Genomic DNA, 17,844 nt, shown 5'->3' with positions numbered 1-17,844 from the left:
AAACTTATTAATCATTCATATATGGGTTGTATTTTTTTTTTTTTGAATTAATATTATTATCATGTGAATAGGTGATTTATTATTTGTTATTGTTTTGTTGTTTTAGTTTACTTGTTAACAAGCAAGATAAGGAACCCAATGCTAAACCAATTGTAGATCCCATTAAAAGATAATCCATATTTCTATGTTTACCGTATAGTACACTGGCACAAATAACAGCCCCTGTTGAAAGTGAGGCCACAATTTCTTTGCCATTCATTTTTGTTGTTGGTTTGGTGGTGATAGTGGTAGATGATGATTTGGTTTCATCGTTGCCAACGATGGGAGAAACCAATAAAAGTGAACCGGTTAATGCTATGACACCAAAACCATAGATTCCACTCTTTTTAAACATTGATAATACAGTTTGGCTTGATAATTTTCCACCCTTTTCACTGTTGAAAAAGGCAAACAACAATGAAGAAAGGAAAGCACTTCCTCCAAATACCATGGATTCCTTTAATATGCCTCCAATATTATTATTATTATTATTATTATTGTTGTTGTCGTTATTAATATTATTATTAGTATGTTGATCGATATCATTTTCTGGTAGTGGTGTTTCAATAGTATCATGTGAAATTAAATTGTTCTCGTGTTGTGGAATGTCATCGGTTGAGTTTTGTTGTTTGGTTGGAGTTAGGACAGGTGATAGATAGTGATGAGTGACAGTGGTGGTGGTTGTAGTAGAGGTTGTGGCAGCTGGAGGAGGAATAGGAGGTGACTTGTAGTCAACATTGTAGAGTTCAGAGATACCTGCTTCCATTTTTCTAATTTTACATTCCATTCGCATGAGTTGACCAACTTGATCTCCAAGATAGCCATTATTGTCATTTGACATTTCTTGGATTTGAGTTTCGAGTTTTGTAATCTTTGCTTGCATTTCATTTAGTTTGGCCTTTTGATATTCCATTTCTACTAGTAGAATTTCATTTGTTGTCAACAAGTCGGCTGGAGCGATTTGTTGATCATTGTTGATTGATTGTAACTTGTTTGAGATTTCATTCTTTGTAACTTCAACCTCTCTGAGAATGTAATCTTTGAGTGATGAAATGGTTTTGGTTGAATCGACCTTTCCTTTATCAACAACATGAGCCAAATCAGAGTCCAATTGTAAGATTTCAGTTTTTTCCTTGAGCAATGTGTTTTTCATCTTTAATACATTTTCTCTAATATTTTCCAATGCACTCTTTATCTTTTCACTATTGTTTGAATTGTTTACTAGGCTTTGATCATCTTGTTGCAAGGACGATTCATCATTGTCATCATTGACCAGCGATAGTCTATTCATTTCCTTGGTCAACCTTTCAACTTCACTCTCTGCCCAACTTAGACGTCTGTTTACAATGTGCAGCTGATTTTGGAGATGAGTGCATTTGATCTCGCTTGTCTCTAATTTTTTGATAGTTTCTTGTGTTTGAACGAGTAGTCGGTTGTTATTCTCTTCACTTGATCTGTATTGGTCAGAGACTGTTGTTTTATCCTTTTCAAGTGACGATATTTGAATATGCAACGATCCGAGATCGCCAATGAGATTGTTTCTGTCGGCGGTAATCTTTGAAATGTCATTCTCGAGAGTTTCTCTTTCACGAATGAGTTCATTAACGATGACCTGCAGCTTGTTTACTTGATTTTCGCCCATTTCCTTCAACTCCAAAAGTAGTTGACTGAAACGACTGGTGATCAACTCTCGTTCCTTGTTCATTTCAAAGATGGTTTCAGAGAGTGATTCCTTATCGTTCATTAGGTTTTCAATCATAATAGACAACATAGATTCTCTACCTTCCATCATACCAAGTTCTTGTACCAAATTATCAATACGAAGGCACAACTTGTCTCTTTCTTCTTCAACCTTTTGAATCTTTAGTGATAGATTACTAAACTCTTGTGAATTGGTTTGCTTGTCCATCAATAATTGCATATGTAACATTTCATTATGATGTTTCCAAATGTTTAATCTTTCTTCAAGTAATTTTACTTGATTTCTATAAAATTCAATTTCCCTAAAAAAATTTAATAAAAATAATAAATAAAATAAAAGGTCAGGAATACAAGTTTTGAGTTATCTAGATAGAGATAATCCTAATCTCTCTCTCTCTCTCTCTCTCTCTCTCTCTCTCTCTCTCTCTCTCTCTCTCTCTCTCTCTCTCTCTCTCTCTCTCTCTCTCTCTCTCTCTCTCTCTCTCTCTCTCTCTCTCTCTCTCTCGGAATACTTACAAAGATCCATCTCTATTATTTACTTGTTGACCATTCAATAGAGGTACAATAGAAGAGTCTTTTTGAGATGATGGTTGTTGATTTTCATGGGGTAGAGTAAATATAGTATTTGAAACTTGTAAAGCCATTTCTAATAAATGTTTGGTGATATCTTCCAATTCCTTATCTCTTGCAATCTTTTCTTTTCTTTCTTTTTCAATTTGTTCTTTCTATTAGAGGGAGAGAGAAATGGGGGAAATTGATTAATAATTTTCATCTTTTTTTATAATATTATTTTGATGATAGTTACAAGATGCATAAATTCGGTTACCAAAGATTTAGAGGCCAATTTTTGTTTTCTTGTAGTAGTAGATTGAGTGAATGATTGAGGTGATGGGTCATTGGTATTATCATCTTCGACTAATGAATGTTCCATATCATCTATTTTACCTTGTAATACAGATAGAGAAATCAATACCTTTTCCAATTCATCCTTGATAGAGTCTTCGTGATCTGCATCTTCTGGAACAATTGCATTGTTAAATTGTTTTGACACCAAATCAATTTTTTGTTTAAGATTTTGTTTGGCAAGATTAAAACACTCTCTAAGTCTTGTTCTTTCGTATTCACTTCTTTCTCTATAGTCTTGTAGTGTTCTTTCAATCTCTGATCTTCTTTCTACCATTTCATCCAATTCTTCTGATGGACCATTTGAGTGTACATGTACTTCTTGATCAGTTGATTCTTCATCTTCATCGTCGTCCTCTTCCTCTTCTTCCTTGTCTTCATCATCGTCTTGTTGAATTTTTTGATGATTAAACTTTGGAACATATCTTATGATTTCAGGTCTTTTTCTTAAATTATCACTATTACTACTAATACCGTTACTATTACTATCTAATATTGAAGGAGATGTATATGCAGATAGTGTAGCAGTTGAAGATGCAAATGGATTGTATGAAGAAAGATCGAAAAATGATGGTTTTTCTTTTCCATTTTCATTTTCATTGTCTGAATGTTCTTCTACGCTATTAACACTATTATTGTCGTCATCTTCAGTTTCATCTTGATCACCAAAGTTGTTATAACCATCATTGTTGTTTGTAGGACTGTCAACATGTTGTTGATTGTGGACATTGTCATAACCATAGATCTCTCTTTTCTTTGATCTACCCAATCCATTGGTCTCTTCTTCTGTTGATTCTTCTTCATCCTCTTCTTCTTCCTCTTCATCTTCATCATCGCTCCAACTATCTTCTTCTTCTTCTTCTTCTTCTTCCTCTTCATCGTCATCATAGTCATCTACTTGTTCATCATAGTCATAGTGAGACTTTTGTTGTTGTTGTTGTTGCTGTAATTGTTGTTGTTGTTGATATTGTTGTTGTTGTTGTTGATAAAAGGCATATGGATCATCTTCAACGTCATCACTACTGTAATAGTTTTGTACATTTGGATAATAGTAGTCTGAATCTAAAGAGTCTTCTTCAGGATGTTTTTCAAAGTAGAGTACTTGTTTGACATCATTAAATTTAACTTTTGATGGTGTGTCGACAGCACCAGATTTTTCTTGTTCCTTTACTTTGCGTTGCTCCAACATGACAAGATCATCATCCGATGCCAATATACGATCCCTAGATAGTTCTCTGTGTAGCTCTGATATACTTTTATGTTGAGGTGGTTCAGGTGGATCATCTTGCATTGTTTCATTCTCTACCCAATATTTATATAATACACCAGAGTTGTTTAATTCATCATCATCTTCTTCGTCATATGAATCGTAATCATATGCATCTTGATTGTCTTGTTCGTCTTGTTGTTGTTCTGTTGTTGCAGTTACTACTGATGATACATCATCATCATCTTGTTGTTGTTTTGTAATGTTACCATTGTTAAGAGAATGACTATCGTCGTCATCCTCTTTGACCTGGTTAGGTGGTGGTTGTTGTTGTTGAAGTATTTCCATTACCTCTCTCTATGTTTTTTGTTTGTTTGTTTGTTTGTTGGTTGGTTGGTTGCTGTTTGGTAAGGTAAGGTGGTGTTGGTAGTATTACAATGACATGTATCGTGGTGGGATTGGAACTAACTAACTATAAATAAATGTTGATTAATCTAGTATACCTGCTACTATTTAAATAATACAACGTTTGATAATAGATATTATATGGTGGATATTGTTTTGAGTTAGAAAAAAAAGTTATTTTTTTGATTTTTTTTTGATTTTTTTTTGCAACGGACAAGTAATTTATTTTAATTTTTTTTTAAAGCGATAATATATATATAAATTTATAGATAACAATTAAATATTCAAATATTTTGAATGAATGATCAAATTTAATATATAAAGGTACCAAAAATTCATTAAAAAACCCAAATCCTATCAAACTACAGGTCAAAACAAAAAAGCCAAATTTAATGGCAATTGGGAGTCCCCCATGATATGATTTACTTTGTTATTTATAATTCATCTTTAATTTTATTATTATTTTTGGATTTTGTTTCTTTTGTCTTTGTTGTCTTTGTTGTTGTTGTTGTTGTTGTTGTTGTTGAACTACTAATATTAAAAAGTGTTGGATTTGAGAATGGATTCCAAAATAAACCTCTATAAAACTCCTTCAACTCGTAATAGTCGTATTGTAAATCACTTGAATAAATTATTCTCTTTTCTGCCTTTGTTTTTTCATCTACATTATTATTATTATTATTATTTGTTGTTGTTATTAAACTTGATTCTTCCATTGTTGTTGTTGGAATATTAACGCTAATTAAAATTATTTTTGAATATTGATTCCAATACTTGTGGTTTGGTACTGTGAATGGACCAAGATGTAAATCTTCCGATTCATTTTTATAGTGATGCTTTGTAGAGATGCGTTCGTGGTTGGATAAAAGATGTGTTTCAATGTGGTCATAGATTCTTTGTAGCGATTTCTCGAGTGCTCTAAAATTTTCATTGCTATAGAGCAATGTCATTTTATCAAACATCATCTGATTGAATGCAACAACATCTTTGTGTTTTCTATGTTTTTGTTGACTGATGATCATGTCTGTCAGACCGAGTGGTCGCAATCTATTACAAAACGTCCAAATCATATGCTTTTCAATGACACGATCAAATTGAGAACGTTCCAATGGTTTAAATGGTGCAATGTCAGTGACTAGTGACATAATCTTAAAGTCTTGATAGATTATATTTGAATAGGTCTTTATAAGATGAATGAGTTCATCTAGTGGTTTATCTCTAGTGACACCTTCCTTTTCAAAGTCAGATGTGAGTATATAGATTGCTTGATTGGTTGGCACTCCATCAACATCCAATCCTTCAAAGAATGGTTCCAATACCGATAGTACCAATGGATGTATCTTTTGAATCTCGTCGAGAATAATGACAGACTGAGGACAACCGGCAAGTTGTTCGAGTATTCTATTTTTTAGTTGGTTACGAGCATTACGTATCGATGCTTCGTCACCTTTTGTTACTTTTTTATAGCTCTCAGAGTCGACCAAGAGTTGTCCATCACCATCCAAATCGTTCTTTTGTACTTTAAACAATACCTTTGACATTATTCTAGCCGACGATGTCTTTCCAACACCATGATCACCTGCCGACAAAATGACAGTAGGTGTGTATGGATTAACTATTTTTCTAGTCATCACATTATATAGTACATTGGTTGCATTCTCTTGACTCTCCAAATACGATGAAAAGTAATATTTGAATGCTTGCATTCTATCTTCGATTGATCTCATCGTACAATATGTACATCCATAGTTTGAATTGATTGTTGTTATCGATTTGAGTGTTTTAAGTGTTTGATGTTGTTGTTGTTGTTGTTGACATCTATTTAATTTTTTGACAAGTGTATCATCATGTTCTGTACATTCATTATAATAACTTTTCCATTGACCAGTAGTAGTAGTAGTCAATAGTGTTGTTGGTTTATTATGATCATTTTGTTGTTGTTGATGTTCTAAAAGTATAGTTGGTAATAATGTTGAATATAAATCAGTGTACAAAGAAGATGAAGTAGAAGAAGAGGATGATGATGATTCGATTGAGGAAGGAGTATCTGTAGCATCAACAGTTGTTGATAGTGTTATAAAGACATACAATAACAATAACAACAATGATTTCATTTGGTATTGTTGTCGTTGTGGTGAGTGAGTTAAAGAGAGAGAGAGAGTGTGTGAGTTTGAATGGATGATCTCTAGTGTTGAAATATGTTTGATTAATCATTCACCAAAAATGGTTAAAAACAAAAATAATTTAAATTCACACAAAGTGACATTAATGTATACTGTCACTACTACTATTATCTCCATCTATTCTCTCTTTCTTTTAAATCATATCTATCTTTTTAACTTTAAAACACAATCAATACTCTAGTATATAGTAATGAATTACCCACATGGTTATAACAGTACACCCAATAATAATGAATTAAATAATAGATTATAAACAACAACCATTAAATATGACATTAGAATAATATTAAACATTTCTGTACTCTCTCTCTTTGTACCACTGCCGCTGTTATCATCGTCATCCTTTAATCTATTTCTCTCTCTCTCTCTCTCTTTATCTATCGAGTCACCGGTACTTTAAATGGATAACCATGGCGGTCAATGGGTGAGAGGTACTAAGATAAAGTTATTAATAATTCACATATGTGGAGCTCTGTCTTGTCTGTCTGTCTTGTCTGTCTGTCTTGTCTGTCTGTCTGTCTGTCTGTCTGTTGCAATGTCTTTGATGCCATCTATTGTTGTTAAACTTGATGGCTGTTACATTTGGAATGGCGAACAAATATGATGACCATTACATTCATTTGACCATTTACTTTTTCTTCATCCTCCCTCCCTCCCTCCTCTCTCCTCCTCTACTTACTAAATAATAATATCAACCAAAGACGAATAATCAGAACAACAACATTTTATATATTTTCCAATAATAATATAAATAATATTTGTTTGTTGACAATTGTTTGTTGTTCAATTCGACATCATGGTCTACTCAATCAGGTTATCGATAGTACTAGTTTGTATAGTTTGCTTTTTCATTTTAATATCTATATCAAATTCACAATGTATGTAATTGATTGATTGATCACAATGAATATAATTAATTAATATTTTATTTTATTTTATTTTATTTACTTTTTAAATTTTAGGGATAACATTAAATAATCAATTATCAACATTGGCAGGTGTTTCGATTATGCGATTTAATCCAAAACAATCAACATTGTATACACTTTCACAAGAACAAAACTATAGAGTCAATGTAGATGAAACCAATCAAGGTGGCTATACAAAAGTGATCAATAGTAGGAAAAGTAATCTTCCTGAGATTAGTCAATCAATTAGAGCATACACCACTGTTCATGACAATGATATTATTTATGCATTGACTTCAAATGGAACACTATTTAAAGCATCTACCTCGAATCGATCGACAAACTATAATTTCATACAACAATCAAACGATTGGTTGGTCAATGATGAATCTATTCCACCCATTCGTTATGCAACATTTGTAAACGATAGATATTTAGTTTTGGCTTGTAGAAATACATCTGAATCTAGTGGAGAAATTATTGTCATTGATATTAGTATAAATAATATGACAACAACAAGTGGAGAGATTTTATATAGATTTGGGTCTAATGTACTTAAAGATCCTGTACAATTGGAATATCATCCATCTATTCAAAAATTAATGGTACTTGATAGTGGATTGTGTCACCAGTTTACACTTCAAGGTGTATATATTGGACAATTGGACTGGTCTAACAAATCAATTCAAATAACACCAAAATCAATATCCTATTCACCAAATGGTCTATTTCATATTTTAGATTCAGATTCTTGGTCTATTTTTACTTTTTGGAAAGGTAAAAATACTATTATTATTATTATAAAAAAAAAAAAAGATAACCTAACCCTCACTCTCTCTCTTATATTTAGATAATATTTATAATTTTGTAAAATTAAACAAATCAAATATTAAATTTACCAATATTGCATCAACAGATAAAGGAGTTTATTTATCTTCCATTTCAGGTATTCAATACTATAAATGGGAAGGACTAGTGGTAGATTATTCATTTTATAGTAATGGAAGAGTTCATATCATTGGTAATGGATTATCATATACTACAGATGTAATTGTCGATGGTTCTCTACAGTGCCAAGATCTATTTGTTTTGAGTGACAGCCATATATCTTGTCGATATCAAAATACACAAATTATAGCAAATGTAACACTACCACTATTCATTGTCATCAATAATACCGATCAATTTCAAAATAGTAATGATACCAATCAACATTTTAATCCAAATCAAATAATAACCAGAGAATCTCATTTTGAATACCAACCTGATGGTTGTCCATTAACCTTTTGGTATGATGCCGTTAAAAATATTTGTAAAAAATCAATGAATCAATCAATTTATCTTTATAAAGTATGTAAAAAAAAAAACCAAAAATACCTACCTTTGTTTTTCTTTTATTAATTTTAATTTTTTGATTTAGTATAAATTAGGTAATAATATTACATCTAGAATTTCATTTGTTTCTGGTAAAGAGACATTATTATGTCCAAATGGTTGGAAATATGATTCAACAAGAGTATATGATATCCAACATTATAGATATCTACAATCACAAACCTGTTGGAATTCTGCCGTCAAAACATCAACCTATACTCAAATAGAATTATATTCTCTATATGATTCAGATATTACTCGAAAAGAACCCACCGCTGGCCAATCTTCTTCTTCTTCGTCGTTATCACTTGATATTGATTGGGGATCAAGTTTGTGTAGTGTTCCATATGATGCACCATCTACAATCGATTTATCAGTGACGGATAATTTATTTAAATTTGTTTGTCACGATACCAATAGATCCACACAATATATACTCGACCACGAACCAAACGAATCAGAGATGTGCAATTCAACGACTACAGTAGGCAATGTCATTGATCAAATCGTACTTTGGTCATATTTTGTGCCAAGACATTGTGTGAATGGAATTTTAAATCGAGATACTGGTCTGTGTAGATGTAGTAAAGATTGGTCAGGTGACAATTGTGACATTCCTCATTGCTCTGTAAAATCAATGAGATACAACAACTCGACACGTCAATGTGAATGTCCAAACAAAGTATGCCCCAACTCACAGAACCAGATATTTGACAAGAGCACATGTAATTGTATATGTAAATTAGAGACACCATATAAATGTAGTGACGATGGTCGTTGCGTTACCAAACAATCTCTCTGTATAAAACCAACACAAGTCCCTCAACAACCAAACAATACCAACACATGTAATTCTAGCCACCCCTATCAATGTTGGAACGGACAGTGCGCACTCAATGCAGATTCTTGTAGACAGACCAATGGGTCAATCGATTGTTTATTTCAAACGTGTTGTTGGGATGGTACACCAATCGATGACGTCAGTAATTGCCCAGTACTTCCTCGTTGTCTTCCTCCCTTTTCATTCCGATGCAAAGATGGTTCTTGTCAAATGGGAGCTAGCATGTGTCCACCAACAGTCACTCCCACACCAAAGCCTTGTATCGACTCGAATTGTCCAGAGTTTGACATGTGTCCTCCCTCATTTCCCTACCGGTGCTTCAATGGACAATGTGTCTCATATAAAGACAACTGCAAGGCATGTCCAAAACGCCACCAACAAGATGATATTTTTTATCAAAACCAAACCAATTGTCCATTACCAACCTTTGTCAAACCGATTACAACACAGCTTACCATTCCTATTGGATCGCATAGAATCATTCATGTCTATGATACCGTAACCAATTTAATCTCAATCATTGATTTGTTTATTCCTTCCTCTTCTTTTATAAGTTTAAATCAAACAGAAGTTATTATTAGACCAGTTTCAACATCATATCTTTATAATCTATTTGGTCAACAAAATGATAATAATAGCGTAACAAATCAATGGGAAAAAAGAATTCAATCACCAATTTTAAATATTACAATGCCATCATTTAAAGATAATAGTATTCTTTTATTCAACATATCAATTTCATTTAGAATTCAATCCAATTCTACCCTACATAAAGTATCTAAATTATTGATAAACCAACAAAATGTCGTCCAACCAGAACAACAAGATACACAACCAACAGAAGAAGAAAAAAGGAATAGTTTGTTGGAAAAGTTATGTTTAGCATTTATCAATACAACAACCAATCAATGGCAATGTATTGAGCAAAATTTGACATCTTTGGTTGCACAACAACACAACCGAGATATTATGATGGTTACAGGAGAGACAAATCATTTTACATGTTTTGCAGTTTTACTTCGGTCAGAAACCTATCAAGATGACAGTGATGAATATCAACCAATTGGGACAAGCAAATGGGACAACAATGACCTGCCAACATTTTTAGGTGTGCCTCGAAATTACTTTATAGTATCAGTGTTTGGTGTGGTGGGAGGTGTATTATTGGTGATGTTTGGAACTGTTTTCTATTATTCCTACAAAAAGTATGGTAGTATCTCTTCTTTAAAAAGTGCTTGGAAAGATAAATTAAATAGATTATTTAATAAATAAAATGAAAAAGTATTAAAATTATTTAAAATGAACTAGTATTTTTAATTTATTATTTTTTGAATAATAAACCAACTGAATTTAACAAACATTGCAATAAAGAGAATTATAACCGAGAACCTAATGTAACGAGTAGGTGGCATGAAATCTGAAAATCTCCACAAGAGTGCTTGTAATTGATCCAAGAGCCATTTTCCAACTTTACTGTGGCTGTTGTATTTACAAGTGATTTCAATCTCCTTTGATAGGACCAATAGTTGGTGAAGTTTGATTTGGGTTCCAGTTGTTGGAATGTTGACAATTACAGGTTTTAATCCAGCGGTATTATCATTGTCTTGTCCACCTGCCAAATCCTCTCCATCTCCATCATCATCATTTTTATCAAAATGATTTACATTGGCGAGTTGAGATTGTGGTGGAGGCATGCCTTGAGCAACACGTCCACGAGCTAGAGAGAGCCCTTTTGGTGGGGCTCTAGTGAAATGGGACACCTCTTTAATATTACTCTTTGTGGTGTCACCATAATAATAGTTGCTTGGTAGATACAAAGAAACATAGAGGTTGCTAATTGGAATATCTACAACTGGGAAGGTGATTCTAAGATTACCACCATTTTTCGACAATTTCACATCCTCTTTGTGTTTGTATACCAATTCTACTGTAAATGTATTCTGAATACCTTTTTCTAATCCAGTTGATTTGTTTAATGGGATCATTACTGTACCAGTTTCATCTAGAGCAGGTTTAACTGCATTATTGGCAACAACTAAAAAAATAAAAATAAAATATTAGACAACTCTTCAATCACTTTTAGAACTCTATTTTTTGTTTACATACTTGTTGACCAAATTTCAAATTGATGAGGGATTTTAATTCTAATGTATTGTTGTTGAGTGTTTCTAACTAAAAATACTAATTTCTTTAAAAGTGAACCCTCAGATGATAATGTAGAAATAAAATGTGCACTTTCAATTACTGATACCAGTACTAAAAATAAATATATTAAATTAATAAATAAATTAAATTAATAAATAAATTAAATAAATATTCTCTACTTACCTTGAAGATCTGTATGTTTTGTAATGTTTAGACCAATTTTATAATTGGGATCCAAGAATTTATAAGACAAGAGGATAGGTCCTGTAGTTTGTTTGAGAAGGGAAGAAGGTACCTCGGTTTTGTCAATTCTTGTGAGTGATTCCCTAGACACTTGATCAACTTGAACGTTGGCAGTAGACTCTACAACAAGGAATCCAATTTCTCTACTAATTTCTTTTCCTCTACATCTTACACTTGGAATAACGATATTGTCACTTGTTCCGTTCATGATAATCTCTGACACGATAGAGAGGGTGTAGGTCGATTCAACTGGAGAGTTTAAAGACACCTTTACCAAATGATCTGTCACCTTGGTGTTGGATTCACTGCTTGAATCTGGTACAACAGGATATGCTTCCCATTTTTTAATATCCAAACCATCTACTGATTGAATATTGAGTGCATTACCAACTATAATCTCAAAAGTAGATAAACTTCCACTAACCAGAGTGTATTTGATACTATTTTTGAATAGTACAACACCTTCACCAACAGTGCATAAACTGTATTGTTGAACGGTTGCTTTGTTTGGAACTGATCCTTTAGAGAGGAGGGAAGCAAATGTTTGTGCTGCGCTCGGTAAGCTATCACCTACTGGTGTTGGTGTAGGACTACCAAGAGTCAAGTCATGTTCCAATTCTGTCCATTGAACTTTAATATAAGAGGTTGGAGGAAAACGAGAAGAGGAAATGGTTGATCTATTTGATGATGTGGGATCTGTTGTGATTTCTTCTTGGTGATTGGCCGAAGGATCTACTTTAATTTGTACTTGACGTGGAACGGTAATGGATATTTGATTAGAGGTTGAGATTGGTGTAGAGAAACCAAAGCCATTTCTCTTGTTTGACAAATAATTTGAAAGGACAACCAAAGTGACAATGTATCGACCTGTTTGGTTTGGAAAGAATTTAAGTGCACCTTCTTCGGCAGCCATACAACTTGAATCATCAGTTTCGGTTGGTGTATCAACAGGAGAACTAGAGAATTTGATATGAGACTGAGTCAATGCCATAGAGGCAGGCAAAAGTGGTACTTTGGTATCACAATTAAAAACCAAGATATCATAGGTACATTGAAGTTCAACCAATAGAGATTGAGAAACACCAACATAATGAGCGCTACCAATTGAATAGGGATACTTTAGATCAATATAATCTTTTTCTTTTACCAGTTCTGTCCAATCTTTTAAAGATAGTTTAATTTGCCCATTGTCAGAATCTAAAAGGAATGAATGTAAAATCGTTAGTATTATTGTTGTTGTTGTTGGATTGACTTGTAGTTAGAATGTATTACCTTTAAAAGAATTATGAGGAGTTGAATTATAAGAATAAATTTCATTATCAGTTACAATGTTGGTGGCGTTTAGTTGTTTTGATTGTCCCAAATCGCAACTATTGTCGTTGTAATAAGTATCTTGATCATCTGAGCACGATACAGCTGATGATATTAAACTTCTCATTTTTCCCATTATCTCTGAATTATATAGATATATACAGATAGAGGTAATAATAATAATAGAGAACCAAAAGTTACAAAATGAACAATTTTGGTTTACTCGTAAATTAAATTAATATAATATAAATAAATTAATTGATGAGTCATGAGCTTTGAAGGTTGAAAACTTTCAAGAAAGAATAAAGTTAACATCATTATTATGAACTCAAATTGGTCAATCACAAAAGGCAATCTAAATACGCGATCATCATATCTCAACCTTGATGACTCCCCTCCCTCATTATCAGCAGATCAATACGATGATGATTATATAAATATATTATTACATAATAATAATCATAATAATAATAATAATAATAATAATAATAATAATAATAATAATAATAATAATAAAAATAATAATAATAATAATAGTAACACCTCAACAACAACAATAATAGAACCAATCATTCAACTAGAAAACAAATTGAATTGTACTGATCCATGTACTTTAAGCTTTCAGTTTGATATCTTTGTCGATATTCATCACATATTGGTTATTTCATATTCTCGCATAGTTGAATTATATAAACAACAACCAACAACAAATGAATACGTTGGCTCTCAAAGAGGTACTGTTATAAACTCTAAACATTTGAATCAAAATGTTAGTATTGTATCTTTGAAATGTAACTTGCTTCAATCAAATTCAATTTCTTTCAAGGTATGATGAATTAGATAGATGAATGATCTTCAATGAATGAATGATGATTAATTTTATTTCCTACTGCTGTAGTTTTGTTCACTATTAAATCGAGAAAGAAATGATATCTACTTTCTTCAAATCTATGGAAAACCATCGAAATCACCCAACAACACTAATCAACAACCATTACTAAATAGTGATGAAGGAAGAGGTCTCATGGCCATAATGGCTTTGATGGCCAAACAATCTTCATTGTCACCAATTCCATCTTCTTCTTCTTCTTCTTCTTCTTCTTCTTCTTCTTCTTCTTCTTCTTCTTCTTCTTCTTCTTCTTCCTCTTCTTCTTCTTTACCAACACCACCAACAACTAAAAACCTGCCACTAAAACAACAACCTCAACAACAACAACAACAACCCATTACAGAACAACAACAACTACAACAACAAGTACAAAATCATATTAATAATCTAACATTGGCATACAAACATGGACTTTTACCAAAGGGTCAATTAAAGGAACATCTTGAAATGATTTTTAAATCAAATTCAGAAGTCTACTTTGAGAGAATAGAAGCAATAGATGCACAAAAAATACCAAAACTAACAGTTACATTTAATCTAAAAGAGATCTTGGAAAGGACATGTATTTTGAAAGATTTGATTACCAGACAGCAAGAAGAAAAAAGTCTTGATGAAGATAGTTTTGGTGATGAAAAGGTGCAAGATGACGGTAGTGATGATGAACAAGAGGATTGTTTTCCCAAACCACAAGATTACATAGAATTGTTACTTTTAAAATTTGATTCACTTGAAACAAAAATGGACTCACTAGACAGGAAAATGGATTTGATTATTAAAAGAATCGATAACTTGGAGAATAATAGATCAACTAAATAAATAATAAAAAAATAAATAAAATAAATAAAAGTATTTTTTACTTTGTGAAATTTCAAAAAGGTGGTGCATCTTGCAAAGATCTTTGTAAAAGCTGAAGATATTAGTTTATTGTTGGGGCAGCAGCGAGTACTTTTAAAAGGGAGAAATAAGATGATGGCATCCCAAGAAGAAGATGCCCGCCTCCATCAAAACAACAACAACAACAACAACAACAACAACAACAACAACAACAATTATGTCAATCTTTTAGCTAAAGAACCTATACATACAGAAGCTATAGTAATCAAAAGAAAAAGTTCTGTTCCTATAAAGATTGAACAACAAACCTCCAACAACAACAACAACAACAATAATATTAATAATAATAATAATCGAGACAATCCATCACCCACTACTACTACTACTACGCTAGCTATTGCACTTGGAAATAGATCATCTTTTCAACAACACACTACAACCAACAACGAAATGAACAATAGTAGAAAAGATAATGCAATAGGATCACCACCAGGAGGAGGAGGAGGTGGATGTAACATGATAGATGGATCACCATCTGTTTTAATGATGTTTTCATCTATAGTTGATTCTTCAAACCAACAATACAACAACTCCTCTTCCTCCTCTTCATCATCATCATCATCATCGACAACATCAAACAATTACCATATACGACCAAATTATGATGTTGAACTAATCGTTCAAACCACTAAACAAGAAGATGCAAGTTTATGGGTAAAAAGAAACGTAGAAACTCTAGTATATCAAAAGTGTTTCTTGGTGACTTTTTATCGCTCTCTAACAATGTATCTATACTCAAACTAATATCTCGTTAGGGTGACAATGGTATTCTATTCTCGGAGGTCCTCATCAAAGTGAACAAAGGAACCAAGATGCAAGAGAGAATCATATTTATAACGGATCGTGCCATCTACAATGTAACACCATCAGATTACAAACTTAAAGGACGTATTGCTATTGCATCATGTTCTTCAATCTCTAAGAGTACATTGGAAGATAACTTTATTGTCATTCACGTTCAAGGAGAATATGATTATGTTCTTATCAGTGGTAGAAAGATTGAAATTACTACCATTCTAGTAGAAGCATTCTACAAGTACTCTATATTACAATTCTCTCTACAAATACAATATCAATTACAACAACAACAACAACAATTAAAATTACATCATCAACAACTTGACACCAATACTAAAAATATATCTAATAATAATAATAATAATAATAATTTAACAATATCAACATCACCAAAAGAAATGAATTCAAAAGGAAATAATGTAATTAATAATACAAGTGGAAATAATTTATTATCCGTTAGTTTGGGTGCCAATAGGATGTTATCAACTTCACCCAATAATAATAATAATAATAATAATAATAATAATAATAATAATAATAATAATAATAATAATAATAATAATATTAATAGCAAAGATACTACTAAAACAATATTACCTACTTGTAACCAACAAGATACAATAGTTGAATCAACACCAACACCAACAGCAGCAGCAGCATCAGTATCAGTCGCAACACCAACCTCAATTTCATCAATAACTGATCAATTATCATTTAGAGAAGAAGATCATATGTTGGCAGTTAATTTTTCAGAAAGAATAGATTACAAGATAGAAGGAGATTCAATGAAAGAAATTTTATTTACTAGAGTTCAAGGTGCTGTACATATTGCTATCAAAATAGTAAATAAATAACATCACAATTTGAGAAAAAGAACAAAAGCAAGAAGGGTTGGTTGGTTGGTTGGTTGTTTGGTTGATTCTTTGTTGTTATTTTTATATTGATGGTAAATATTTAACAAGGAAATCTGAAAATTGTTCATATACCATAGGATGAACATATTGATGACCCAAACCAGGCACCAAAATGAATTCAGCAACACCAAAACCAAACTTTTGTTTGAGTACAACATTTAAAACATTACCCAGTTTTGGTACGACCACAGTATCTGCATCACCATGCAACATTCTTATAGGTATTGAAATACATTCTTTCTTTTGATAACCAAATAGTGATACTACAGGAAAGAATCCTCCAATTGTTAAACAACCAGCTAGTTTTACTTTCATACTAACCATTGTGTACAATACAACAGCTGCTCCCATTGAAACTAAAAAATATAAGATAATTGAATTGAATATTAATATTAATAATAGGGTTTTAACAACAACAACAACAACAACGATAATAATAATAATAATAATAATAATAATAATATCTAAAACGTACAACCAGCCAACATTATTCTTTCAGGAGGAATTCCACTATCAATTTCCTTTTGAATAATATTTTCCATCATTTTATGTCTGGCAACTATTCTTTCGGTATCTTCCTTCATACCAGGTTTAAATGCTTCTACATCAAACCATGCAGTACCCGGTGCTTTATTATTTATAGTCAATGGGATAACTGGACTAAAACGAAAAAATTGAAATCATAAATAGTGGGAGAAGCGTCAAATTGGTTAGAGGGTTTCATCAACCAATCAATCAAAACTCTCTTGAATATTCATATACATACGCTTGAGGCATTATAACTTTTACATGAGGTGAATGTTTTAATATCTCTTTCAAAGGATCTTCCCAAGCACTAGTTACCTCTAACATTCCATGAAGTAAAATCACTAAAAGAGTTGATTGATGATGGATAATTAGTCGAAATTTCATTTTTAACTCTGATCAGAGTCACTAACTATTATTATGGTCGTACATACTAGTTGCTGTATGATTTGATGTCGGCTTGATAGTTGTAATTTCTTCTTCTTCTTGTTGTTGTTGTTGTTGTTGTTGTTGGTTACTTGTCATTTTCTTCTCCTTTATTACTCTTTATTAAAATAAATAATA

General features: G+C 32.0%; 7 protein-coding genes across 7 annotated transcripts; 3 read left to right on the top strand and 4 right to left on the bottom strand.

The window, feature by feature from the left end:
• Window positions 1-79: 79 nt before the first annotated feature.
• DFA_00363 (uncharacterized protein) lies at window positions 80-4,198 on the bottom strand (the record flags this gene model as incomplete). The annotated part of the gene is made up of 3 exons (XM_004358295.1): window positions 80-2,042; window positions 2,257-2,465; window positions 2,546-4,198. The coding sequence occupies 3 exons, from the start codon at window positions 4,196-4,198 to the stop codon at window positions 80-82; spliced, it is 3,825 nt and encodes a 1,274-aa protein (XP_004358352.1).
• Window positions 4,199-4,689: 491 nt separating this feature from the next.
• On the bottom strand, window positions 4,690-6,369 carry DFA_00362 (uncharacterized protein; the record flags this gene model as incomplete). Its single annotated transcript, XM_004358294.1, has 1 exon — window positions 4,690-6,369. The coding sequence occupies one exon, from the start codon at window positions 6,367-6,369 to the stop codon at window positions 4,690-4,692; it is 1,680 nt and encodes a 559-aa protein (XP_004358351.1).
• A 531-nt stretch (window positions 6,370-6,900) lies between these two features.
• On the top strand, window positions 6,901-10,813 carry DFA_00361 (uncharacterized protein; the record flags this gene model as incomplete). The annotated part of the gene is given in 7 exon segments (XM_004358293.1): window positions 6,901-6,994; window positions 7,278-7,316; window positions 7,401-8,123; window positions 8,197-8,696; window positions 8,767-10,420; window positions 10,445-10,774; window positions 10,794-10,813. The coding sequence occupies 7 exon segments, from the start codon at window positions 6,901-6,903 to the stop codon at window positions 10,811-10,813; spliced, it is 3,360 nt and encodes a 1,119-aa protein (XP_004358350.1).
• Window positions 10,814-10,874: 61 nt separating this feature from the next.
• Window positions 10,875-13,387, bottom strand: DFA_00360 (uncharacterized protein; the record flags this gene model as incomplete). The annotated part of the gene is made up of 4 exons (XM_004358292.1): window positions 10,875-11,596; window positions 11,668-11,817; window positions 11,890-13,146; window positions 13,222-13,387. The coding sequence occupies 4 exons, from the start codon at window positions 13,385-13,387 to the stop codon at window positions 10,875-10,877; spliced, it is 2,295 nt and encodes a 764-aa protein (XP_004358349.1).
• A 195-nt stretch (window positions 13,388-13,582) lies between these two features.
• Window positions 13,583-14,965, top strand: DFA_00359 (uncharacterized protein; the record flags this gene model as incomplete). Its single annotated transcript, XM_004358291.1, has 2 exons — window positions 13,583-14,086; window positions 14,159-14,965. The coding sequence occupies 2 exons, from the start codon at window positions 13,583-13,585 to the stop codon at window positions 14,963-14,965; spliced, it is 1,311 nt and encodes a 436-aa protein (XP_004358348.1).
• A 150-nt stretch (window positions 14,966-15,115) lies between these two features.
• DFA_00358 (uncharacterized protein) lies at window positions 15,116-16,695 on the top strand (the record flags this gene model as incomplete). The annotated part of the gene is made up of 2 exons (XM_004358290.1): window positions 15,116-15,721; window positions 15,799-16,695. The coding sequence occupies 2 exons, from the start codon at window positions 15,116-15,118 to the stop codon at window positions 16,693-16,695; spliced, it is 1,503 nt and encodes a 500-aa protein (XP_004358347.1).
• An 81-nt stretch (window positions 16,696-16,776) lies between these two features.
• Window positions 16,777-17,805, bottom strand: DFA_00357 (uncharacterized protein; the record flags this gene model as incomplete). The annotated part of the gene is made up of 4 exons (XM_004358289.1): window positions 16,777-17,111; window positions 17,231-17,415; window positions 17,522-17,624; window positions 17,715-17,805. 4 exons carry the CDS (start codon window positions 17,803-17,805, stop codon window positions 16,777-16,779), a joined length of 714 nt encoding a protein of 237 aa, XP_004358346.1.
• Between the last annotated feature and the right edge of the window lie 39 nt (window positions 17,806-17,844).

This window comes from Cavenderia fasciculata, assembly GCF_000203815.1.
Source record: "Cavenderia fasciculata unplaced genomic scaffold Scf_Dfasci-F-a-25c12.r2-5, whole genome shotgun sequence".
Classification (NCBI taxonomy): Eukaryota; Evosea; class Eumycetozoa; order Acytosteliales; family Cavenderiaceae; genus Cavenderia; species Cavenderia fasciculata.
The sequence above is the reverse complement of the archived record's forward strand: the minus strand, read 5'-3'. Positions and strand labels throughout refer to the sequence as shown.